At 34.1% G+C, this 19,100-nt stretch overlaps 2 protein-coding genes across 2 annotated transcripts in view; one reads left to right on the top strand and one right to left on the bottom strand.

The window, feature by feature from the left end:
- LOC128996772 (zinc-regulated GTPase metalloprotein activator 1-like) overlaps positions 1-18,482 on the bottom strand; it is a 97,153-nt gene extending 78,671 nt beyond the window's left edge. The window contains exons 1-5 of the mRNA XM_054422235.1: positions 18,130-18,482; positions 16,323-16,419; positions 15,531-15,622; positions 14,207-14,266; positions 13,622-13,659 (exon numbers count right to left, since the gene is read on the bottom strand). Coding sequence (XP_054278210.1) covers positions 13,622-13,659; positions 14,207-14,266; positions 15,531-15,622; positions 16,323-16,419; positions 18,130-18,301 — 459 coding nt within the window. The 5' untranslated portion in view covers positions 18,302-18,482. The remainder of the gene's footprint in view (positions 1-13,621; positions 13,660-14,206; positions 14,267-15,530; positions 15,623-16,322; positions 16,420-18,129) is intronic.
- On the top strand, positions 1,787-12,550 carry LOC128996773 (alpha-tocopherol transfer protein-like). The gene is made up of 8 exons (XM_054422236.1): positions 1,787-1,929; positions 4,831-4,979; positions 6,819-6,987; positions 7,203-7,308; positions 7,674-7,832; positions 9,278-9,388; positions 10,953-11,058; positions 12,027-12,550. The coding sequence occupies exons 2-8, from the start codon at positions 4,841-4,843 to the stop codon at positions 12,179-12,181; spliced, it is 945 nt and encodes a 314-aa protein (XP_054278211.1). The 5' UTR covers positions 1,787-1,929; positions 4,831-4,840; the 3' UTR covers positions 12,182-12,550.
- Positions 18,483-19,100: the final 618 nt, after the last annotated feature.

Here is a 19,100-nt window from a genome sequence, read left to right as displayed (position 1 = left end):
ATCAGGCAAATGGAAATTCACTTAGTCGCAGGTTTTCTGCGGCGAGGGGTATTTAATACTAAAAACCACTTAAAACAAACCAAACCTAAAATAAAACTTAAAATAAAAACCACGCTCACATAAAAAGTTAAACGTCAAAACAAACTTCCATAGTGATTCAATACATATACTAAATGTATAATGGGTAACTACTTATAAATTATAGGCATTAAAAAAACAACCAAAATCTGAAAAACAATCACAGCGTTAAAGTAATTTGGAAGACTCATAAATTGGTAGCGACCAAGGACACTCGGGCTAACACCTACCAAGGTTATAGTTTCCTGGATGAGTGTAATTATAATTATAACAACTCGGAGTAACTCATCCAAGCCGAGCAACTGAGATTTGTGTTTCCTGTATTTGGTTATGTGAGCTTAGGCAAGTCATAAATCAGGCGTTGATTATCAAGCACTAAAAGAAAATTTGCTTTCAAAGAAAATTAAATAATTACTGTTCAGATCTAATGCAGTTTGGTGAAAGTATGTAATTAGACATAGGTACATACCTTACGTCAACAGTTCAACAAGTGGTGTTACTAAGTACAGTACCTAGTAGTCTGCCTCCGTACCGCAACCACAATAGTAGGCCTACTCTAAATTCATTGTGGATGTAGCCTCCGGATTGCCAAATAATATTAAAAAGGTTTAAATACCTGCTATCAAGCAATCCATTTAATTGCAATTAAATGGATTGCTTGATAGCAGGTATTTAAACCTTTTTAATACTACTCTAAATGTTTAGATGTTATCTCGTGTGTCTATAATGTGCATTTATTTGTTCGTAATTGACAAACCTCATCTGGGTGAATCATTCTTGTAAAGATCACTTGACAAAGCCTGAATGAATAGGCGAAACATGCCGTGAATTTGAACACCACTTGTTGAACTGTTGATGTAAGGTATATCGTCTTATTATTTAAACAGTTCATGGGCTACATAATGAATTTATCTACATTTAATTTTTGTACAGTTGCTAATGGGGACAAAATAAATATTACTGACTTGCATGACTTCAAACAAAATATAGAGTTGTATCGGGTATAAGATTGTTTAATTAAGCAACTCATGAAATTAAAGAGGCATCCTTGAGTAGAATGCTGCTCACAGAAAAGTTAAAGTGCTTCTTGTTAAGAAAGAACCACAAAAACTAACAAGGGAAGAATAGTAAGTCAAAAGTTAATTTCATTTTCACTCCCTAGGATCATTTAGTATAAATATTCAGAGCTGCTAACACATGTAAACCAGCTGTGTTTTAAATGTGAATTGTAATACAACAGCTGATCCTTTAGTTAAATCTTTAACCACAGTCAAATAGTAAACAAGAAACGAAATATTTTATGAAAATGGATTTTAATTACGCTACTATTATTGATAATTAAGCTGACTGAGTAAGGTAAATCACTTTATTATAAGGTGTAAATCTACTAAAAAAATTATATTTATTGTAATTTGTAATTTCATTCACCTAATATTAAATAATCATAACCTTCAGGTAAAACCGTATTGTATAATTTCTGTTTTTCCTCAAAAACTAGTTTTGAACTCTCACCAACCCTTCACCTGGTTGAAACACTAACCTCCAACAGCCTAGTGTTTCCCAACATCCACAACTGTCTATGTTATAATTGCTGGACATATCCTTGGCTAGTTCTCCCCCCCCCCCCCCTCTTTTGCAAGGTCATCAAATGGACTTCTAATGATCTGTGTGAACCTGATAGTCAGACACTGGTTAAGTATCAGCCATCAGTCACCTCACTGACACACACACATACACTAGTCAGTAGTCGGTGGCTCACTGACACACACACACACATACACAAGTCAGTGGCTCAATCAACTGGCTCACACCCCTGGATTACCTGGCCAATGAAGATTGTCTGATATTTGTGTGAGTATTTTTACCATTTTTTATATTTTTTTTTTACATGGATTTATGATCAATATTTTTTGGTGTATTTAAATAATTTAACTTTAGCGAATTTTCTAGGAAACCTACATTATTGGACTATGGGAACAGGGTTTTATAGGGTAAAAAATTGGGTTTTCATATTTTTAAACCTAAAAAATAAATGTTGTAATTGTTTCTCTAAACTATTTTTTAGAGCTTACAAAAATAATTTAATAGCTTATATTAAAGCGTTTTGTGCACCTAATGGTTAGGAGAAAATTAAAAAAAAAACTGTAAATTTAAAAGTTGTATGTTATTTTCATAGAGAATAAAATAAACGGTTGTGGTTTGGTTGTTTGGGGATATATTTTAAATTTGACTTTTCATACTAAGTTGGTTGGTTACATTCAATTAAATACTTATTTTATTCCCTGTTTCATGATTTTCAACATGTACTTCTGTTGGACTAAGGATATTATTTTTTGGTTGATTTTGGGGTTTTTTGTCCCTTAATTTTTTTTTTATAAGTGTTTTGCTCAACTATTTATGTTAATTTGAAACTAAATGACGATTTTGGTGGAAATAAAAAAATATTTTACCTACCTCAATCAGGTTACAATTATCATAAAGTAACTTATTTTTAATCCATTTTCACAAGTTGTCTCTTATTTACAATCTGGCTGTATTTAAAATTTCAACTGATCAGCTGTTAAATAACGATTTACATTTAAAACATTATAAAGAATGTTGGTCCAGCATATTTTAATGTTTGAAATGTTTGAAAAATGTTTGAACTTAAGACAAAAATCAAACACTAGGGGGGAAGAGCCCTAGAAGAAATTGCCTTTGTAATTACCATTATAGTCACTCCACTAGATCATAAGCTCTAAAATGACAACCCAATCGTGAAAATCAGTTTAATAGGACCAATGGAAAAGGGGTGTAACAGAGAATCCCATTATTGTATTAAGCATATAGATATTTACAAATTAAACTTGGTCAGTCTGCAAGATATTTTAGAACAGATATAATTGTGTGTTTAAACAAAAAACTATCGTTTAAACAATCGTTAAAATAAATAACTGAATTTTAAAAATTACTAAAACAATTTTTTCCTCCAAAATAATAGCAATTCAGTTTATTTTTTGGTAAAAAAATTAAAATTTTTGTACATTTGAGGAATTAAATTTAAAGTAAATAAACCCTTTGAAGTGCAGATTTAATTGATGGAAAAAATATATTTTAAATTTGTTAGTGCTTTTAAAATATTTGTGACCATAGTTTTATTGCTTGATTAAGCTTAATAAGATCAGTGTACTAAAGTTTTGATTATTTTCATTTACTGGTTCTTGGTTTTTAATGTAAATAATGGTCTAAGATATGCAAATTTGTAAATTATTAATTTAATATAGATTTAGTTGACGCCATTCAATGTACAAAACTGTACTTATGTAGCATATATTTGATTTGATTTGATTTGAATGGGTTTAAACTTATACATTTCCTCTATTAACTGTTAATCAACTGTTTTGAAAAGAGACTTAATTTAGATTGACAATTTTGTTGTAATCAAATCAAATCATTCTTTATTCAATAAAACACAGAGTACATGTGTTGAATAGAGTCAAGTCAATAACATTAGAAAGTAAACATTTAATACTTTTCAATGAAATGGCGACCATACAAAGTAGGTATTTTAAGCCAAGTATGAATGAAGATGAGTGTAGGATGAGTGGCGCGATCTTGTAGTCTTGTTAGTGACTAAGGTCGACATATCCTCAGAAACAGCTGTTAATTAACCATAAAGCTAATGGCAACTAAGGGACCTACAGTTTATAGTGGAATCCAAACCACATTTCTGCCTTGGTATATACGAATTGGTCTAATTATCAGGATAGTATTGCGGATAGTCGTAGTACTCACTCGTGCAGACGTTAATCCACACCAGGGAGTATCACATCCACAGTGCATGCCTATAAATATTCACAATTCGCAACCTCCTAGTAGCTGGATTGCAGGACGACACCACCTGTCCCAGTTTAGTCGAGGGCTTACATAAAATAAAAACAATAATGTATTTCTAAGCACCGTGAAGATAAAAAAAGTAAATAAATAAAAAAGTTCCCTTAGTTATGTTATGGAATTCAAATTTAATATTACGTGCTAATTTTTGTGCTTAAAAATTCTGTTTTCGAATAGTAAGGAAATTGAATTAAAAAGTTTTTTAGTATGTATTTGAATTTATTTATATTTTCTTCTCTCTTTAAAGGAACCGGTAGGTGTTGTAAAAATGTTAACCCTGAATAGTAATTCCAGATTATGCTGTGGTAAAACGATTTTAAATCTAGTGTTTATGGTCACCAGTAAATGAGAGTACAATAGTTGCTTGTGGTTGAGTTTAAAACTGATAGATTTACAGTCAAAGAGATTTACTATGCTGACCTTCCACACAGAGCATTGGCCTTGGTAAACCTGACTCAAGTGTGAGGTTGAGGAAACTTCACGCAATGCATTCCTGATGTTGTGAAATGCACTTGTCAATGCTCTCTTTTTGGAGTTCCTCAACGATCTACACTAGGCCTTATCTTATTGATAGGAAGCAATGTGTATTTACATAAACAATGTATGTACAAACATTATTCATCACAAATTGTGAATTGTATGGTTTATTTGATAGTGCATAGCTAAAATAATACTTTTACATTGATGTCAAGGACCTGATGACTCACAAATACATTTAAATAATTTCACAAAAAATATTTGGTTAAGAATGTTTTTGCTTGCTCATATTTTTTCTATCAAACTACCACAGCTTGACAAGAAACTCTGTTTGAATGGTATTAATCTACAAGATTACGTAATAATTAATGTAAGTGTAAATTAAATTACATGATTTTTCAGCCTAGGCAAGATGGCACTCGCACCAATTACTGTAAAACAGCGGAAAACTGTCGAGGATGAACTCGGTTACGATGACGTTCAAGTGCAAAAGAAAATAGAACAGATCAAAGATTGGATGAAAAAACAACCACATTTACCATCTTTGCCAGGTAACTGAAGTTTGTAAATAATAGTATCATTTTCATGTTTAATTTTATTTATTTTTATATGAAAACGTTCTTTTATATAGCAAAAAAAATTGTGAATTCAAATTTAATCAATTAATAAGTGGGAAAACTGTAAAACAGAATGTATCATGCAGTGCAAGATTTTAACATTTGTCCAAACTTAAGTGAATAGAAAATTTATTCATTTTTAACATCTTTAAACTATCTGGAGAGCATTTTTTTTTTATTCTTAAAGTAGTAAAACGCTCCTTGAGAAATTGATAAAACTGAATTATATTGTATGCATTTTTTGATTAAGGTATATTTAATTTTGCATTAATCAAAAATGAAAAATGTAAATGTTTTATAAGGTTTTAATCTACATCCCCCCCTTTTATACTAAAATATTGATAGGGATTTAAAACTGAACAGCCAAAGAAAGGAAACCAGAAAATCTAAAGAGAAAAAAATTGATTGTCGCTTTTGCAGTAATGATTTGATTTCAATTAATAAATGTTGTAACTTAAATTTTAAAGAACTTTGCTTGAAAACGAACAATTCTGCGAAATTTTTAGCAAGACGTTTAATTTAAGTGTTGTTTTGATTTTTACCAGCAAATCTTGATTAAATTATTAATCTCTAAGTAAGTAAAATATGAAGACAACAAAATTTTTTATGAGCTTTTGACAAACCTCTAAGAGACAACACTTAACAATAAAATTCAGCCAGAATTGTAATGAAGATTTAAAAACACAAGTGCTAACTGTGGTCGGAGTTACATAACAAATAAAATACAGACCACAACAATAATAATTTCTACAATAATATAAACTAAAACTGTTATTAGGTGGAAAGGTAAAAACACAAGAATGAAACTAAATCGCGATCAATTGGAAACAGGAAGCAAACCTTGAACTAATAAATCAACCTTGGCTGTAATAACTACCGAGTTTTTTGTACCTGCTTCCAACAACAAGAGGGAATTTAATTGAGAATAATTATAGGGCTGCCGAATGTGTAGCCTACAGGCCGGGGATTGAGATTATCAGAAATGACCTTGCCCACAACCAATTCACCAGGAACTTGACTTAAATATTAGGAACTTTAATGAAGCCAAATTATGAATGTGATCCATGGTTTGAAGAAGCCAAGAAGGGGGAACAATAACAATATTAGGATCAAGAAAACCCTTGAGAAAAAGGAAAACTAAATAAATTTAACCACAAAATAAACATATTTTATATGCAAAATTATGGAAGAATACTTGATTAATCATATATGCATTAGGTTGTTATAAGTAGTATTGTATGCATATTAATTGTTAAAGTAACATATAATTAAATTATAAACTTTATAAGAAAATATAAACTGCCACTTTTTTTATAAGATCCTAATTACCGGTAATCTGAATTAGTCGGAGTAAAACTAGAAGTTAGGCTGGCATTAGTCACAGATTAAGAATACTTATGGCACAAATAAACAGCTAAAAATGGTTTTAGTAGTTTCCAATTTGGATCAGCCAATAAGCTTCCAAATAAACTCAGGATTTAACTGGTGAAACTTGAGTTCTATGCAAGCTCTATTTTCACTCTGCCGAAAAATGTGAGAGAGCTAATATAAAGGAACTAGGAGGTTTTAGGATTGTTGAGGAAACAAGAAAGAGAAAAATTTCCCCTTGAGGATGGGGAAAAAGGGCACAATTAATAATCTCACAAAAAATAGCGTGTCACATGCCACAGGCAAGGAGGTAAGGTGATGTCTGTCAGGGTGGTAAAATCGAATCAAATTTTTGATGGAAATTTAAACCATTCAATCAAACCCACTTTGTAATGATTATTTCAGATGACTATGCAGTCAAATTCATCCGGCAGTACCTGATCGGCACAAAGTTCAGCACAGAAGTGACAAAATACAAAATCGACACATTTTTCTCCATGAGGCATCAACTTCCTGAGATCTTCTGCACCAGAGACCCATTGCAAAAGGATGTCATAGACAGCATTGACAAAGTGTAAGACTATAGTGTTACATTACTATGTTTACTAAAAACTTTACGAAAAGTAATATGATCAAAACATTAGATGACACAATGAACATTTTTGAAACGTGGCAAATGTTTCCGAGCAATTGCGAATTAGCCAATGAATTATATGTTTAATGTGATTTGAATTCAATTCTAAAATGTAAGAAATATATTTGATATTAGTGACAATCATTTTTTTTCAGACGATATTTATGCCTCCCAGACCTCACTCCAGAAGGCTACCGAGTACACATACTTAACTACAATGACGAAGATAAGGAGAAAAGATTCACTGGGAAGGATTTGAAGGTAGAGCTGAAATGTTTTATCTGTTACAATGTTGTGATATAACCGTCAATTAACCACAATTAAAATGTTCATAAATAAAATTTTTCAAGAAACTATTTCAGATAAAAAAAGTATCACGGAAAAATTATTATAATTACTAACACTGAATGGATTTATAAATGAATTGATTGACCAATGAGTTATGAATAAACGGATGAGTTACTGGTTGTATTAGTGAATGGGTGGATGAATGTATGACTGGTTGGATAGGATTAAAGAATGACAGGTTGAATAAGTGGATGGATGAATTTACGGATAAATGGATAAGTTAATTATAAGCCAACCAATGTTGATAAATCTACACGTTGTGACACTGTTGGTCACAGGGATTCTACAAGCGCATGATGGCTACGGCCTCTGCGAGAGTCATGCAAGACGAGTTTTGCTGCGGAGAGGTGCTCATTTCCGACTCTCGGGGATTCTACCTCAACCATCTGACAGAGCTGCCGTGGCTGTTCATACAGAAGTTCACCTCCCTAGCTCAGGTGAGCAACTAACACACTTAGTTTGGCCACATCATCGATAGGTTGGATAGCATTTAAAGACAATCTTTCAGAATAACTCAAATATAGAGGACTTTATTTGTTCAGCTTGGAAAGCCATTTAGGAAGTGTTAACAACACAGTGAGGTCAATTCTGAAACCATATACCATTTTACATTAGGCTATTAATTAATGTACTCATGTTACAAAAGGAGGACGTTCAGATTGTTGTTTGGGTGTTTTATTGTTCATGGACGCTAGGCTGAAGCCCTTGGTCGTTTTTCACATTACTTCAGGATAGACATGGGCATTATCTCTTAAATAAAATCCATCGGAGATTTGGCGGGATTTGAACCTGAAAACTCAAGGACCAAAGATTGCGTTCTACCTCTTGACTTCGCTCCCCAGGACATTAGATAGTATTGAAAACAGGCTTTCGACTGTTCCTTTACAAAAAACATAATAATCCCAATGCATAGAAACACGAAAGTTAATTCCTTTCTCGATGCAGTAATTCAGTGAATAAATTCCTACAACTACGTAACACTTGCAGCTTTTGGTATACAAAAACAAAACACTAAAAGTTGGCTCAAGTTAGAACAAATGGCTCAGATGAACCACCAAGAGATTTCCAAACATAAACAAATCATTAAGGATCCTCAGAGTGTTGTGACCTTGAGTTTACTACTTCCTTCCTTTCCTGCAGGGCTGAATGTTGCCAGTCATTTGCTAATATCAAGCTGACTCTTGGCCACTCATCCCTCATAAAAACTACATTAAATATTATTCACCCCTAAAGAATTCCTGGGACTGTGGTAAACTGTTGTCCAGGCTAGACAAAATAATAGCTTTCATATCAAGAATGTTTATTGATTTTGATCACCCAAATCGTAGTACCTACTTATTGGGCCTTATTGTACCTATTTATTGTGTATGTTGATACTCGATTAAAAAATTATTTTTATTTATTTACTTCTGCAAACATAACTGTACAAACACTTTTGTAATAAATTATTTACAGCCCTCAAACTTTCTAGTAGTGATAATTAATTATAGCGATCATTATCATAATCTAATATTTAAGAATCAATCTCATTGATACAGTACTGAAGCTAAACATTGAAAAGAAATTGTACTAAATATAATTATTTGTATGTACCTCCCTTCACATCTTAGGATGCTAGGTTCTAGCCCGGAACTGTTACTAAACATTACTTCGGGATATTTGAGGGTTGCGGAATTTTTATAGAGATAAAATGTATTGGTGATTGGCGGGACTTGAACCTAGGACTTTGGGCTCTGAAGCTCCACTCTTGGCAACTAAACCAGCTCGCTCCCCACTAAATATAATTTGGTTTGAACTGCTATATTTTTATCCTTAGTCCAAAGACCACGTAAAGGTACTGGCGTTGTTGGTATTTTCTTATCCTGCTATGAGTGTTTTGCAGGAAGGACTTCCAATCAGAATCAAGGGAGTTTACATGATCAACAATGTGAGTTATGTGGAACAGGCTCTGAACATCCTCAAACCCTGCTTCAAGGAGAAAGTCCGCAAGAGGGTAAGACGACGTTTATCAGTAACCTATGAATACCGTAATGGATAGATGACGTGTAATAGTATATTATGTTACTAGCCTGGTAAGTGGTGTTTTACCGTGCAAGCACAACAGCTCCCGCACAAGGCGTAGCCGAATGCGGGATTTTCATGCCAGTACAGTAAATCTTACCGGGTGAGTAAGGTACGATACATTACATAATTTTAAACTGATAACACAATTTATTTAGGACATTACATAAATTAACATTTTTATATTTCAGAAAATAAAGTAGGCCGTTGCAATTAGCTGTTTATTTCATCAGCTGACTAAGTGCACGGTAAAAAGATTTTACGGTGCAGTACGTTACTTTTCCGTGTTTAGGCACGGCAAAGGGCAACTTTCCAGCCTATCAATACGGAGGGAAAAGTACCCGTTTCTGTGTAGTATGATGTAAAAAAAATGATTTGCTTGTTTCTGATTTTGCAGATATTTTTTTATGAATCTAGCTGTGGTGTTTTCTTGTGAAATTAAATAATGTGATAGTCAATTTCTTGAGCTCTACCCTACATTTTGGAAATCAATACTAATAGAGTAGCATATGAAAAAGATTTTAGGAAGACTATAAAAAATCTGTCATATAGTATACATGATTTTTGTATATAGCTCGCTATAATAGGGAACTAAAAAAATAAGGGAGAAAATCTTTGATAATGAGTTTTTTTACAGCTTTGGTTTGGTCACATAAATATCTCATAGGTGTGTGTCTGAAAATAATTATTGGTTATTCAGTCAAAGGAAAAACTTGTTGACCTTGAAATAAATTAGTTTCAGTGTGAAGAAATAGGAAATGGATAACAAAATCAAAATAGTCCAACAGGAAATTTTCTGTTTCAAAATAACTGGGGTACCCTAATTTATAATATATTTGAAGTTTAGTACTTTCCACTACTTGGAAAGGGTAGTGGACACAATCTTGGGTTTTATATAATTACTTTTAAAAACAAACGGTATCAGCAATCTGACACATTTTTTCCCCATCAGCTTGTCAACAACCTATAGTGATGTTTAGCCTGTATAAGATAATGATCCATTATATGAACAAATATTTTGCGAACTGTTTATTTACAAACAAAATAATGAGCTCTGTTAAATTTTAATTAACAATAAATAAAACAAAACATTTTACCGACAACCGATCTTCCACTGCCTTGATATGTTATAAAAAACCCTTATAATTTGAAGGTGAGCCTAAGCTGTTAAAAAATTATTTTCAACTTTTTTTACTGATCATAACTTAAAGTGGTTTGAAGTTATGTATAAAGGCACCAAAACTATCACTCTAGTTGAATTTTCATTCAGAGTAGCTTTTTATTGAGTTTGTACAATCCTTGTATAGCCTGTATGATGGGACCTGTCTCCTAGCCCTCCATCTACTTGTGTACTGACCATCGAAGTATATGCTTCGATGAGACTGACTAATGGTTTAAGGCTTGGTAGAGTTCCAGGTAGATGGATGGGCCAGGAGACAGGTTCTATCATATAGACTATAATTCTTAAACTATTGCATTTTTGTCTAATATTTTAGATTCACGTACTGTCTGGAGATCACACCAGCCTCTACAAATACATTCCACAGAAGATGCTACCGAAGGACTACGGTGGAGATGGACCTAGCATTGTGGAACAAACAGGTAACTCATCACACCTATAGTCTGTATGATGGAACCTGTCCCCTGGCCATATGTTCTGGGACTGGACTTAAACCCTCGGCAGATGGAGGGTCAGGAGACAAGTTTCATCATACAGAGTATAGCTTCATTTGTTGCAAAATTTTGAAATTCAGGTTTTGTTTTTAAGCTAATATAACCTCAAATAAATCCACGAAAATAGTCATTATCATTTCTTTTGAGGCGACAAAGCCTAGAGATGTGTATAGACAATAGACAATATTCTTTATTTCCATAATCGTACATGCGGCAAACAAAAGCGTTTAAACTGAGAGCGGAGAGAGGAACGCGGAGAGCGCAGAAGAGATTAACATGGTGTTCCGCTCCGCTTCTAGGAATACATTAACATTAACATTAAATTACCTAAGACAAGTGGAGTCCGCTCTCCGCGTTCCTCTCTCCGCTCTCCACTTCCGCGCCTAGGAAAACCTGGCTTTTCATTGCCGTGTGGTAGTACTGTATATATAAGCTGAATAAGAATGTAAGTGTAGATGTGTGGATTGAGTGATCCTTTTTAGCTTTTTTTAGCTTTTTTAGCTCCTTTTAGCTTTTTTACTGACTAAGATCAGCTGTTTCATTAGCCAGAACTATTTACTAGCCCATTGACCAAGGACCAGGACAACTGAGCATGAGATACAATTGGACGTAGCACTCAATGAGAGTATTACGAGATGTTGGCCGCCATTCTAGAATTTTAATCATGATTTGTATTCAATAAACACTAATCTTTCGTAACATAACACCAAAGCTATAAATTAACTTGAATTCTTAGTAATTATTTTTATATTAAAGAGCATATCATAAATTAAATTTTATTGATTTTAGTGACATCACCAGTAATGAAACTCCTTCCAGGACTTTTTTTTAAGGTGTTAGTAATAGTCAACTGTTTTGTTAAGAGCCTTTAATAATCGTTGGTCAATTATTTTCAGCTGCATGGCAAAAGACAATCGAGTCCATGAGAGATTTTCTCATTGAAGACGATAAGAGAAGAACAGATGAAGCTAAAAGGCCAAAAGACAATACAAACGTGCATGGACAGCTGTTTGGCATCAACGGAACTTTCAACAAACTCAACATTGATTGAATGAAATCAATAGAACAATCAAATAATTCAAGATGCAAAAAAAATTAACAAGACAACCAGCAAGCTCAAATCAGCGTTGGTTAGTCATCGATAAGCAAAAAAGAATTTAACACCGATAGAACAATATTGAAACAATTCAAAATAAGTTGTGAGTGTGTCACCGTGCTTGATGGAGTTTAAGAGATGAAACACAAACATCATCTAAGAGAACAAAAATTTTCATTCACGTTAAAACCATTTTTTTAATAATTTTGAGATTAAACTGTGGTGTTAGTATTTTACTGGTGATTGTAAAAATTGTATATATTATCAAAAGATCAAACTGATATAATTTATACTTAGTAATAGGAAATAAACACTGTAATTGTTCATGTTTTTTTTATTTTACCATGATTTTCAAGTAAAAATGGTTGTAAATCAAAGTGGACATGATCAATTTGGGTATTGTTAAGTCTGATACTTTTACCCAGCACATGTGTATAAAGACCGAGAACCAGGATTTGTAGAATTAAATCAAGTTTATTAATGTTCTGCAACTATTTAGATTTCAGAATATTTAACTATGATTAATAATGGTGACCTTCTCACATAACATATGTGCTAGAAGAACATTTATTGGGTGTATTTCACAACTAAAAACAACAGATAATGGGCGATTTGCGAAAAGATAATTTACTGTGAGAATTGCCTATAAAGGTGATTCAAAACAATGGTAATTGGAATAGCAATCAGACATGTGAGGAAATGGTGAGTAAAGTGCTATGATTTCCTGAGAGTAATTTACGGTTGTTGGAAGAAAAATTTCAACATGAGATTAATATTAATTATGGCCTCATAAAAACTAAGCACTGTATTTAACAGACAAGTCTATTATTGGCTGACGACTTAACGAGTGTAAAACCACCTGTATTGAAAGATGACTTTCTTAATTGCGAACAAACCTGACAATCAGCTGATTTCTTAGAACTCTAACCAACCAAACTATGTAATCATCTGGATCAATTATCTAAATCCTCTCAAGAAAAAATTACAAATTTGAAAATAGTTCATGGGTGGGGTTTTTTAGTTGTGTTTGAGGTAGCTTCTTACATAGTTTAATGTACGCCAATTATGCCCATCATGAAAATTAAATTAAATTAAATTAAAAGAAAAAATTATTATTTTACCAGTCAAGGTTAGGGCCACGTGGCCCTTTTTTACACTTAACCTGACAAATATAAATATAAGGTAAAGAAATAAAAATACAAAGGTAAAAATACAATTACGGTGGTACACGATGCTACAATTGATGACAAAAAGAGTTTTATTTGCTACTGGCAAAAAAAATTTCAATCTAACTCAACACACATATATATTACCTATGTATTTGTAAATTGTAATTTTGTGTAACATCATTTTTTTTTTAAATAAACAGATTAGTAAAAAAAGAAACAAACTTACCGATAAGCCGTTTTTACAGTCGATCACTGTGATGATTCCTACAATAGAAAAGATAAAGTTAGCACTCTTAGTTGTAGGAGTTGAGGACATAGGTCTATGGTATTTAATACATTCAAATTTGCAATAAAAATCTTATTTGACGTTTGAATTCTCTTCAACTGTTTTACCATGATAACACATTTTTATAGGTACAGTACAAAAATTGAATAAACATTGTCATAGAGGCTAGCATTAAGTGTGAAAAATGCTTATCGTGCAAGAAAATATCTTTTTTGGAATGACATTCACAAAGTTTTATAAACACTGTATTTAGGTACAGGAAATTACAAAAATCATATTTTTTTAGGTTAACAGCTTCTTTACCTTGCATTCGCCCGTCCACATAGGCTACGGACCTGTGCGTGGAACGTATTCAGCAAAGCAAGGGGTGTGCAGGTAAAGTACAAGGGAGAATTGTACTAATAAAAAGTAGTGGCAGATACCAGGATCCGAACCCACAAAATCACTGACCAGGGCTCAAAGTCCCACTACCGACTGAGTCACCGACTCACCTAAAGAAAAGGGATCCCAAAAATTAGAACTTACCATCAAGGTATAGGTCACTTCCAAGGTCTTGATCCAGCCAAAACATGGTCGCTATTGGGCCTGGAAGAACATCCACAGTTAGTCATGGTTACAATACTTTGATAAGTTGAAATACACAATCAGTCATTGCAGGCATCTTATTTAAACTAAAAACTGTAACTGTAACAGAGGAGCCATTTAAAAGTGAAAATATTTCACAGTGGTAGCGACGTAAGTGCCTCGATTGGGCTCAGTAGTAATTCTGTAATCTAAATTGGTTTCAAAGAAAAATGTGTTAAGAGCTCTGTCTGGCACAATAACTACAGAACTATAGATAGTATAGTAATAACTATAGAAGTAGACACCCAATTCACATGTGTTTATATTTCCTCTCATTTCAGTCTTTCAGCAGAACCAATTCCTGGAAAACTCAACTATATTAAGAAATATTGCAACTAATGATAGTCCAGCATCCAGTTTGCAGACGATGTCGTCATTTTTGCAGAAACTTTAGAGGACCTACGCCAACTAACAAAAGTATTTATGGATAAAACAGGACAATTAGGACTAAAAGTAAATGATGGGAAAACCAAATAGCCTATACAATTTTCAAGAAATCAAGGTATAGCCCAAGACCCACTGCAGGTAGATGACCATAAATTTGAAAAAGTAGAACATTTTAAGTACTTGGGGGTTAGGCCTATCTTATCCAGGGAAAACAAAGAAGAAATAGAAATTCAAAATAGACTAAATCTGGCAAACAGATGTTTCTACGCTTGCAACAGACTGATGTTCTCTAAGTTACTCTCTAAAAACACCAAAGTTAGAATTTATAAGACAATAATCAGCCCAGTATTATTATACGGAGCTGAAACATGGAAACCAAATAAAAAAGAAGGAAAGAAGTTAATCACATTCAAAAATAAGATTTTTTAAGAAAAATCTATGGACCAATTTATGAAGGTGGTGAATGGAGGAAGAGACACAACAGAGAACTGAGAGAACTCTACAGAGATCCAGATGTGGTGTGTGAATTTAAGTGTAGAAGAGTTAGATGGGCTGGACATGTTTTACGAAGAGAGGACAAAATAAGTTAAAATTAGTTTTACTAAGAAATCCTGAAGGAAGACAACCGAGAGGAAGACCAAAACAAAAATGGTGGAGCCAAGTAAAGAAAGACATGGAGCAACTAGGAGCAACTGAGGAGGATGCAGAGGATAGAGCAAGATGGAGAGGCTTTGTTGGTGCGGCCAAATATCTTCTTAGATATGCATGGCCCTGAGAGTAAGAGTAATGATAGTCCAGCAGGCTATATTTTATGCTATGGAAAACCAAGCCTACTTACCGGGATCAGCCAATCCTGTTGTCTCTAGTAGAATGTAGTCAAACTTTCCTCGCTTTGCCATAAGATTTTCAATGGCTTTGACTCCGTTGTCCCTGAAAAAACAATAAAACTGACGTTTAGGAGAGTATTTTTGTTTTACCTAATAGTACATTTTATTACAAACTGTTTGTTTAGCTTTCAAACTGTATGTAGGCCTAGCTGTAATTTATTTACAGTAGTCGTCCAGGTAATTTAATGGGCGAACTTTTTGGTTTTTGACTTCATGATAGGTTAGACATTTTGAGGTAGCCTACTGTGAATTACAAAAGTTATATTTAATAAAATACAAAACTTGTTATTTCACCTGGCTAAGTAAAGGCTACATGGTCCTTTCTTACACTAACCTGAACTATTTACAGAAATGGTCAAATCTTTGGTTAGTGATTGTGTCGTTGAATAAGCTAAACCAGAGGCCGACAAACGCTCAAACATTTTATACCAAGCTCTGGTGTAAGTGCAGCTTTATTTTGTTCAAAATTTAATAATACAGGAGAGTCCCGCAAACTCATCACCTGGCTCAGAAAATTAATGATTTTTTGAGTTTGGGTTCAACATGGACTCAAGCCAGCTCAAGTCAAATCATTCGCAAGTCGTACCAAGGATTTGTCGTACTATGACTGATGGCTTAATACTGACTTGCGGGACTCTACCTACTGTACATCGATTTTTGTAAAAACTTCTAAAGCAAACAAATCACAAACCACTGTACTAAGGCATTGACTACAAGATGTTGATTCAAAAACTAAAACCTACTTGACTGAACAGCAAAGACAACCGTTTCTCAATTCCAGCCATTCTTCAAATAGCTCTCCTTCTTGCGTTATGGACACGCTTTTTTCAAGAGCGCTTCCTGAAAGTTTACAAAATGATTTAGTCAATCTCATATTAAATGGATGTCAAATTAAGTTACCAAAGTGAAGACAGCTTTGCTCTAAACTTGGTAGGCCTGCAGGTAGCCTAATTGATTAAATTTGAACTCAAGCTTTATAAAAGTATCTATCTCTGTCTGGGTAGGCTTATTAGTGTTTCTGCACTATTGGAATTTTCTTTTCAACGTATTTGAAAGAAAACAGTGTAAATCTTGGTCTATTGTTAGTAAGTAACTCACTACAAACTTGTAACCAAGAAACTTGGAACCCGCTCTCCACCTTCCGTCATGGACAGGGCTACTATCGAGAGGATAGTTGAGTCCCTTTTCCTGGTTCATACGCTGCGCCCACTGCGGGATTTTGGAAGGGAGGATGATGTCCCACTGTTCAGTCTTGAAGAGATGAAGGCGGCCGTCCTATCCCTGAAGAACAGTAAGGATCCTGGACCCGATGGGGTACCCGGCGCAGTCCTCAAAAAAGTTTTGACTACTAATCCCTTGTTCCTTTTGAGCATGTACAATGCCTGCCTAGTTGAAGGGGTTTCTAATCTGCCTACCGAACAGTGTCAAACCCGCGGTCCTGGCGGTTGCTGGAGTCATCCCCGTCAAACTTTTGGTGGCGGAGAGAAAGGCAATTTATCAGCACCGTGGAGAGGAGCACTAACGAACAGAGGAGCACACCAGCACCTACCAGCTGTGGCAGGAAAACTAGGAACAGGAGTCACGGGAACGCTGAACCAGGCAACTGATACAGCAAGCTCAACCTTGCGTTAAATGGTGATGCGGAGAGATGAACTTCTACCTCACCCAATTTCTGATGGATAATGTAGGCTACCTGACGAGGGGCTTTTTCCGGTCGTACCTGTTCAGGATGGGCAAAGCCGTGTCACCCAATTGTATATACTGCCCAGGCATCTGACATTCCCGATGACGTAGAACATACTTTTTTCCACTGCCAGCGTTGGGAAAGGCCAACAGTTCATAGGATTTCTGACGGTGGACACAGTCATACCGATGATGACCTGGAGGGTGAGGACAATTGGACCTGTGTGTCACATTACATCCAGGGTATTCTCCACGCCAAGAAGCTCGATCTTGACCGGGATGCGGTGTAGGTCATAAAGAATCTAAATGCCAGAAACTCTTCTTGAAGAGGCTTATTAGGTTACTTCATTGCAATAGCCCTAATTTAGGTAGGTAAGGGTTAGGGATGAGCATCGATTGGTTATCCATCGATGGTAACATAGACGTTCCAACCATCAATGTACCGATGACATTGTTGCGAAAACATCCATGATTTTGGGACTAGTGTAAAACATCTGTGTTTTATTCAGTTCTTTGTCTGCTTTTTGTACTCTCCATTAACTAAGGTTAAGTTCATGCAAAACATCGATAGGCTATCTCAATACACACAAAAGCATTGATGTAGGCTAAACCAAAAACATCGGTAGGCCTAACCTACTATCAATAAAACATCGAACATCGATGTAAAAACATTGAACGTCAATGTAAAAGACATTGAACATCGATAGAAAAGGTAACGAAGTATAAAATTTGATGTTCCAAAAAGAATGAAGCTAAAGACATTTAAATTAAGCAAATTGTCAATGAGTGACCTACGTGTAAAATTGTAGGCTTAGTCTTGATTGTTCTAAACTAGGCCTAGGCCTAGCCTATGTTAGTAAAACTTACCTTCACCAAATTCATTCAGAATGACAGCTATTTTTTTGTTGTGTTGTTCTTTAAGGATGTAATTTAAAAGGGTAGTTTTCCCCGCTCCTAGATATCCAGTAATAATAGTAACTGGAACAGGTTTGAATTCAGCCGGAATCAAAGAAGGTATATCTTCATCTGATGAATCCATTTTTCGTTTGAAACTTAAAACTCACACAAAAAGAAAAAAATCACTTTGAATGTCAATAAATATTTGGTCCAGACTTATCAACGATCACACCCATTTATTATTAAAACTGTTTATTTATAAACTACTTTGATTGAGGTTAGATTAGAAGAAGTAAGGTTATGTTTATTTTTGTTTTTTGTTTTTTTGGTTACAGTTGGATTTTTTTGCTAGAAGCGGGAAGCTAAACGTTAATCATATTGTGAATATCTGTGGATCAGTGGATCAGTTAAAGTTATATATTGTGTTTTACAGGTTTACCCTAGGGTTTACCTGCTTTTAAAAAGTTTCATGGGTTTAACTTTCTTTCTAGTATTCTTTCAGTATCAGTTAAGTTAACAATCCAAAGTATTTCCATAGTAACCAAAAGTAAACAAAACAACAGCTGTTTCAAAGACATTGCTTTAGCAACAGTTTGTTCCAACAGCTATTTTGTATCCCAGTCACAGCAACCACATTATTCTGTTAATATAATGACTGGAATTAAATGCAAGAAAATTCTATATTTTAATATTTGCTCATATAATTATAAAACTATTTTCAAAGCAAACATCAATTAAAATTTGGAGACAATAATGATTAAATAACAACTTATTCATTACCGGTAGTTAATTTGGAATTAGGAATCGGGACTCCCTATTTTGTTCACGGCCGCCTTTAACTCCGGTGGCCGTGATTTTGTTGACCCGGGTCAACAAATTCAATACATTTAGCAAAACAACCACTTTTGTAATGTATAGATATTTACTTGAAACTTGGAACG

Source organism: Macrosteles quadrilineatus, unplaced genomic scaffold (genome assembly GCF_028750875.1).
Source record: "Macrosteles quadrilineatus isolate MER2022 unplaced genomic scaffold, UCM_ALF_1.0 Scaffold_6__1_contigs__length_79288215, whole genome shotgun sequence".
Classification (NCBI taxonomy): domain Eukaryota; kingdom Metazoa; phylum Arthropoda; class Insecta; order Hemiptera; family Cicadellidae; genus Macrosteles; species Macrosteles quadrilineatus.
Note: the sequence above shows the minus strand (reverse complement) of the source record. Positions and strands in the feature narration are given on the sequence as shown.

Excerpts from the sequence above, each read along its gene's own strand:
- LOC128996773 (XM_054422236.1), top strand. The coding sequence starts at position 4,841 with ATGGCACTCGCACCAATTACTGTAAAACAGCGGAAAACTGTCGAGGAT. Across the intron at positions 7,309-7,673 it reads TCACTGGGAAGGATTTGAAG|GGATTCTACAAGCGCATGAT; the intron begins GTAGAGCTGAAA and ends TGTTGGTCACAG. Across the intron at positions 11,059-12,026 it reads TAGCATTGTGGAACAAACAG|CTGCATGGCAAAAGACAATC; the intron begins GTAACTCATCAC and ends AATTATTTTCAG.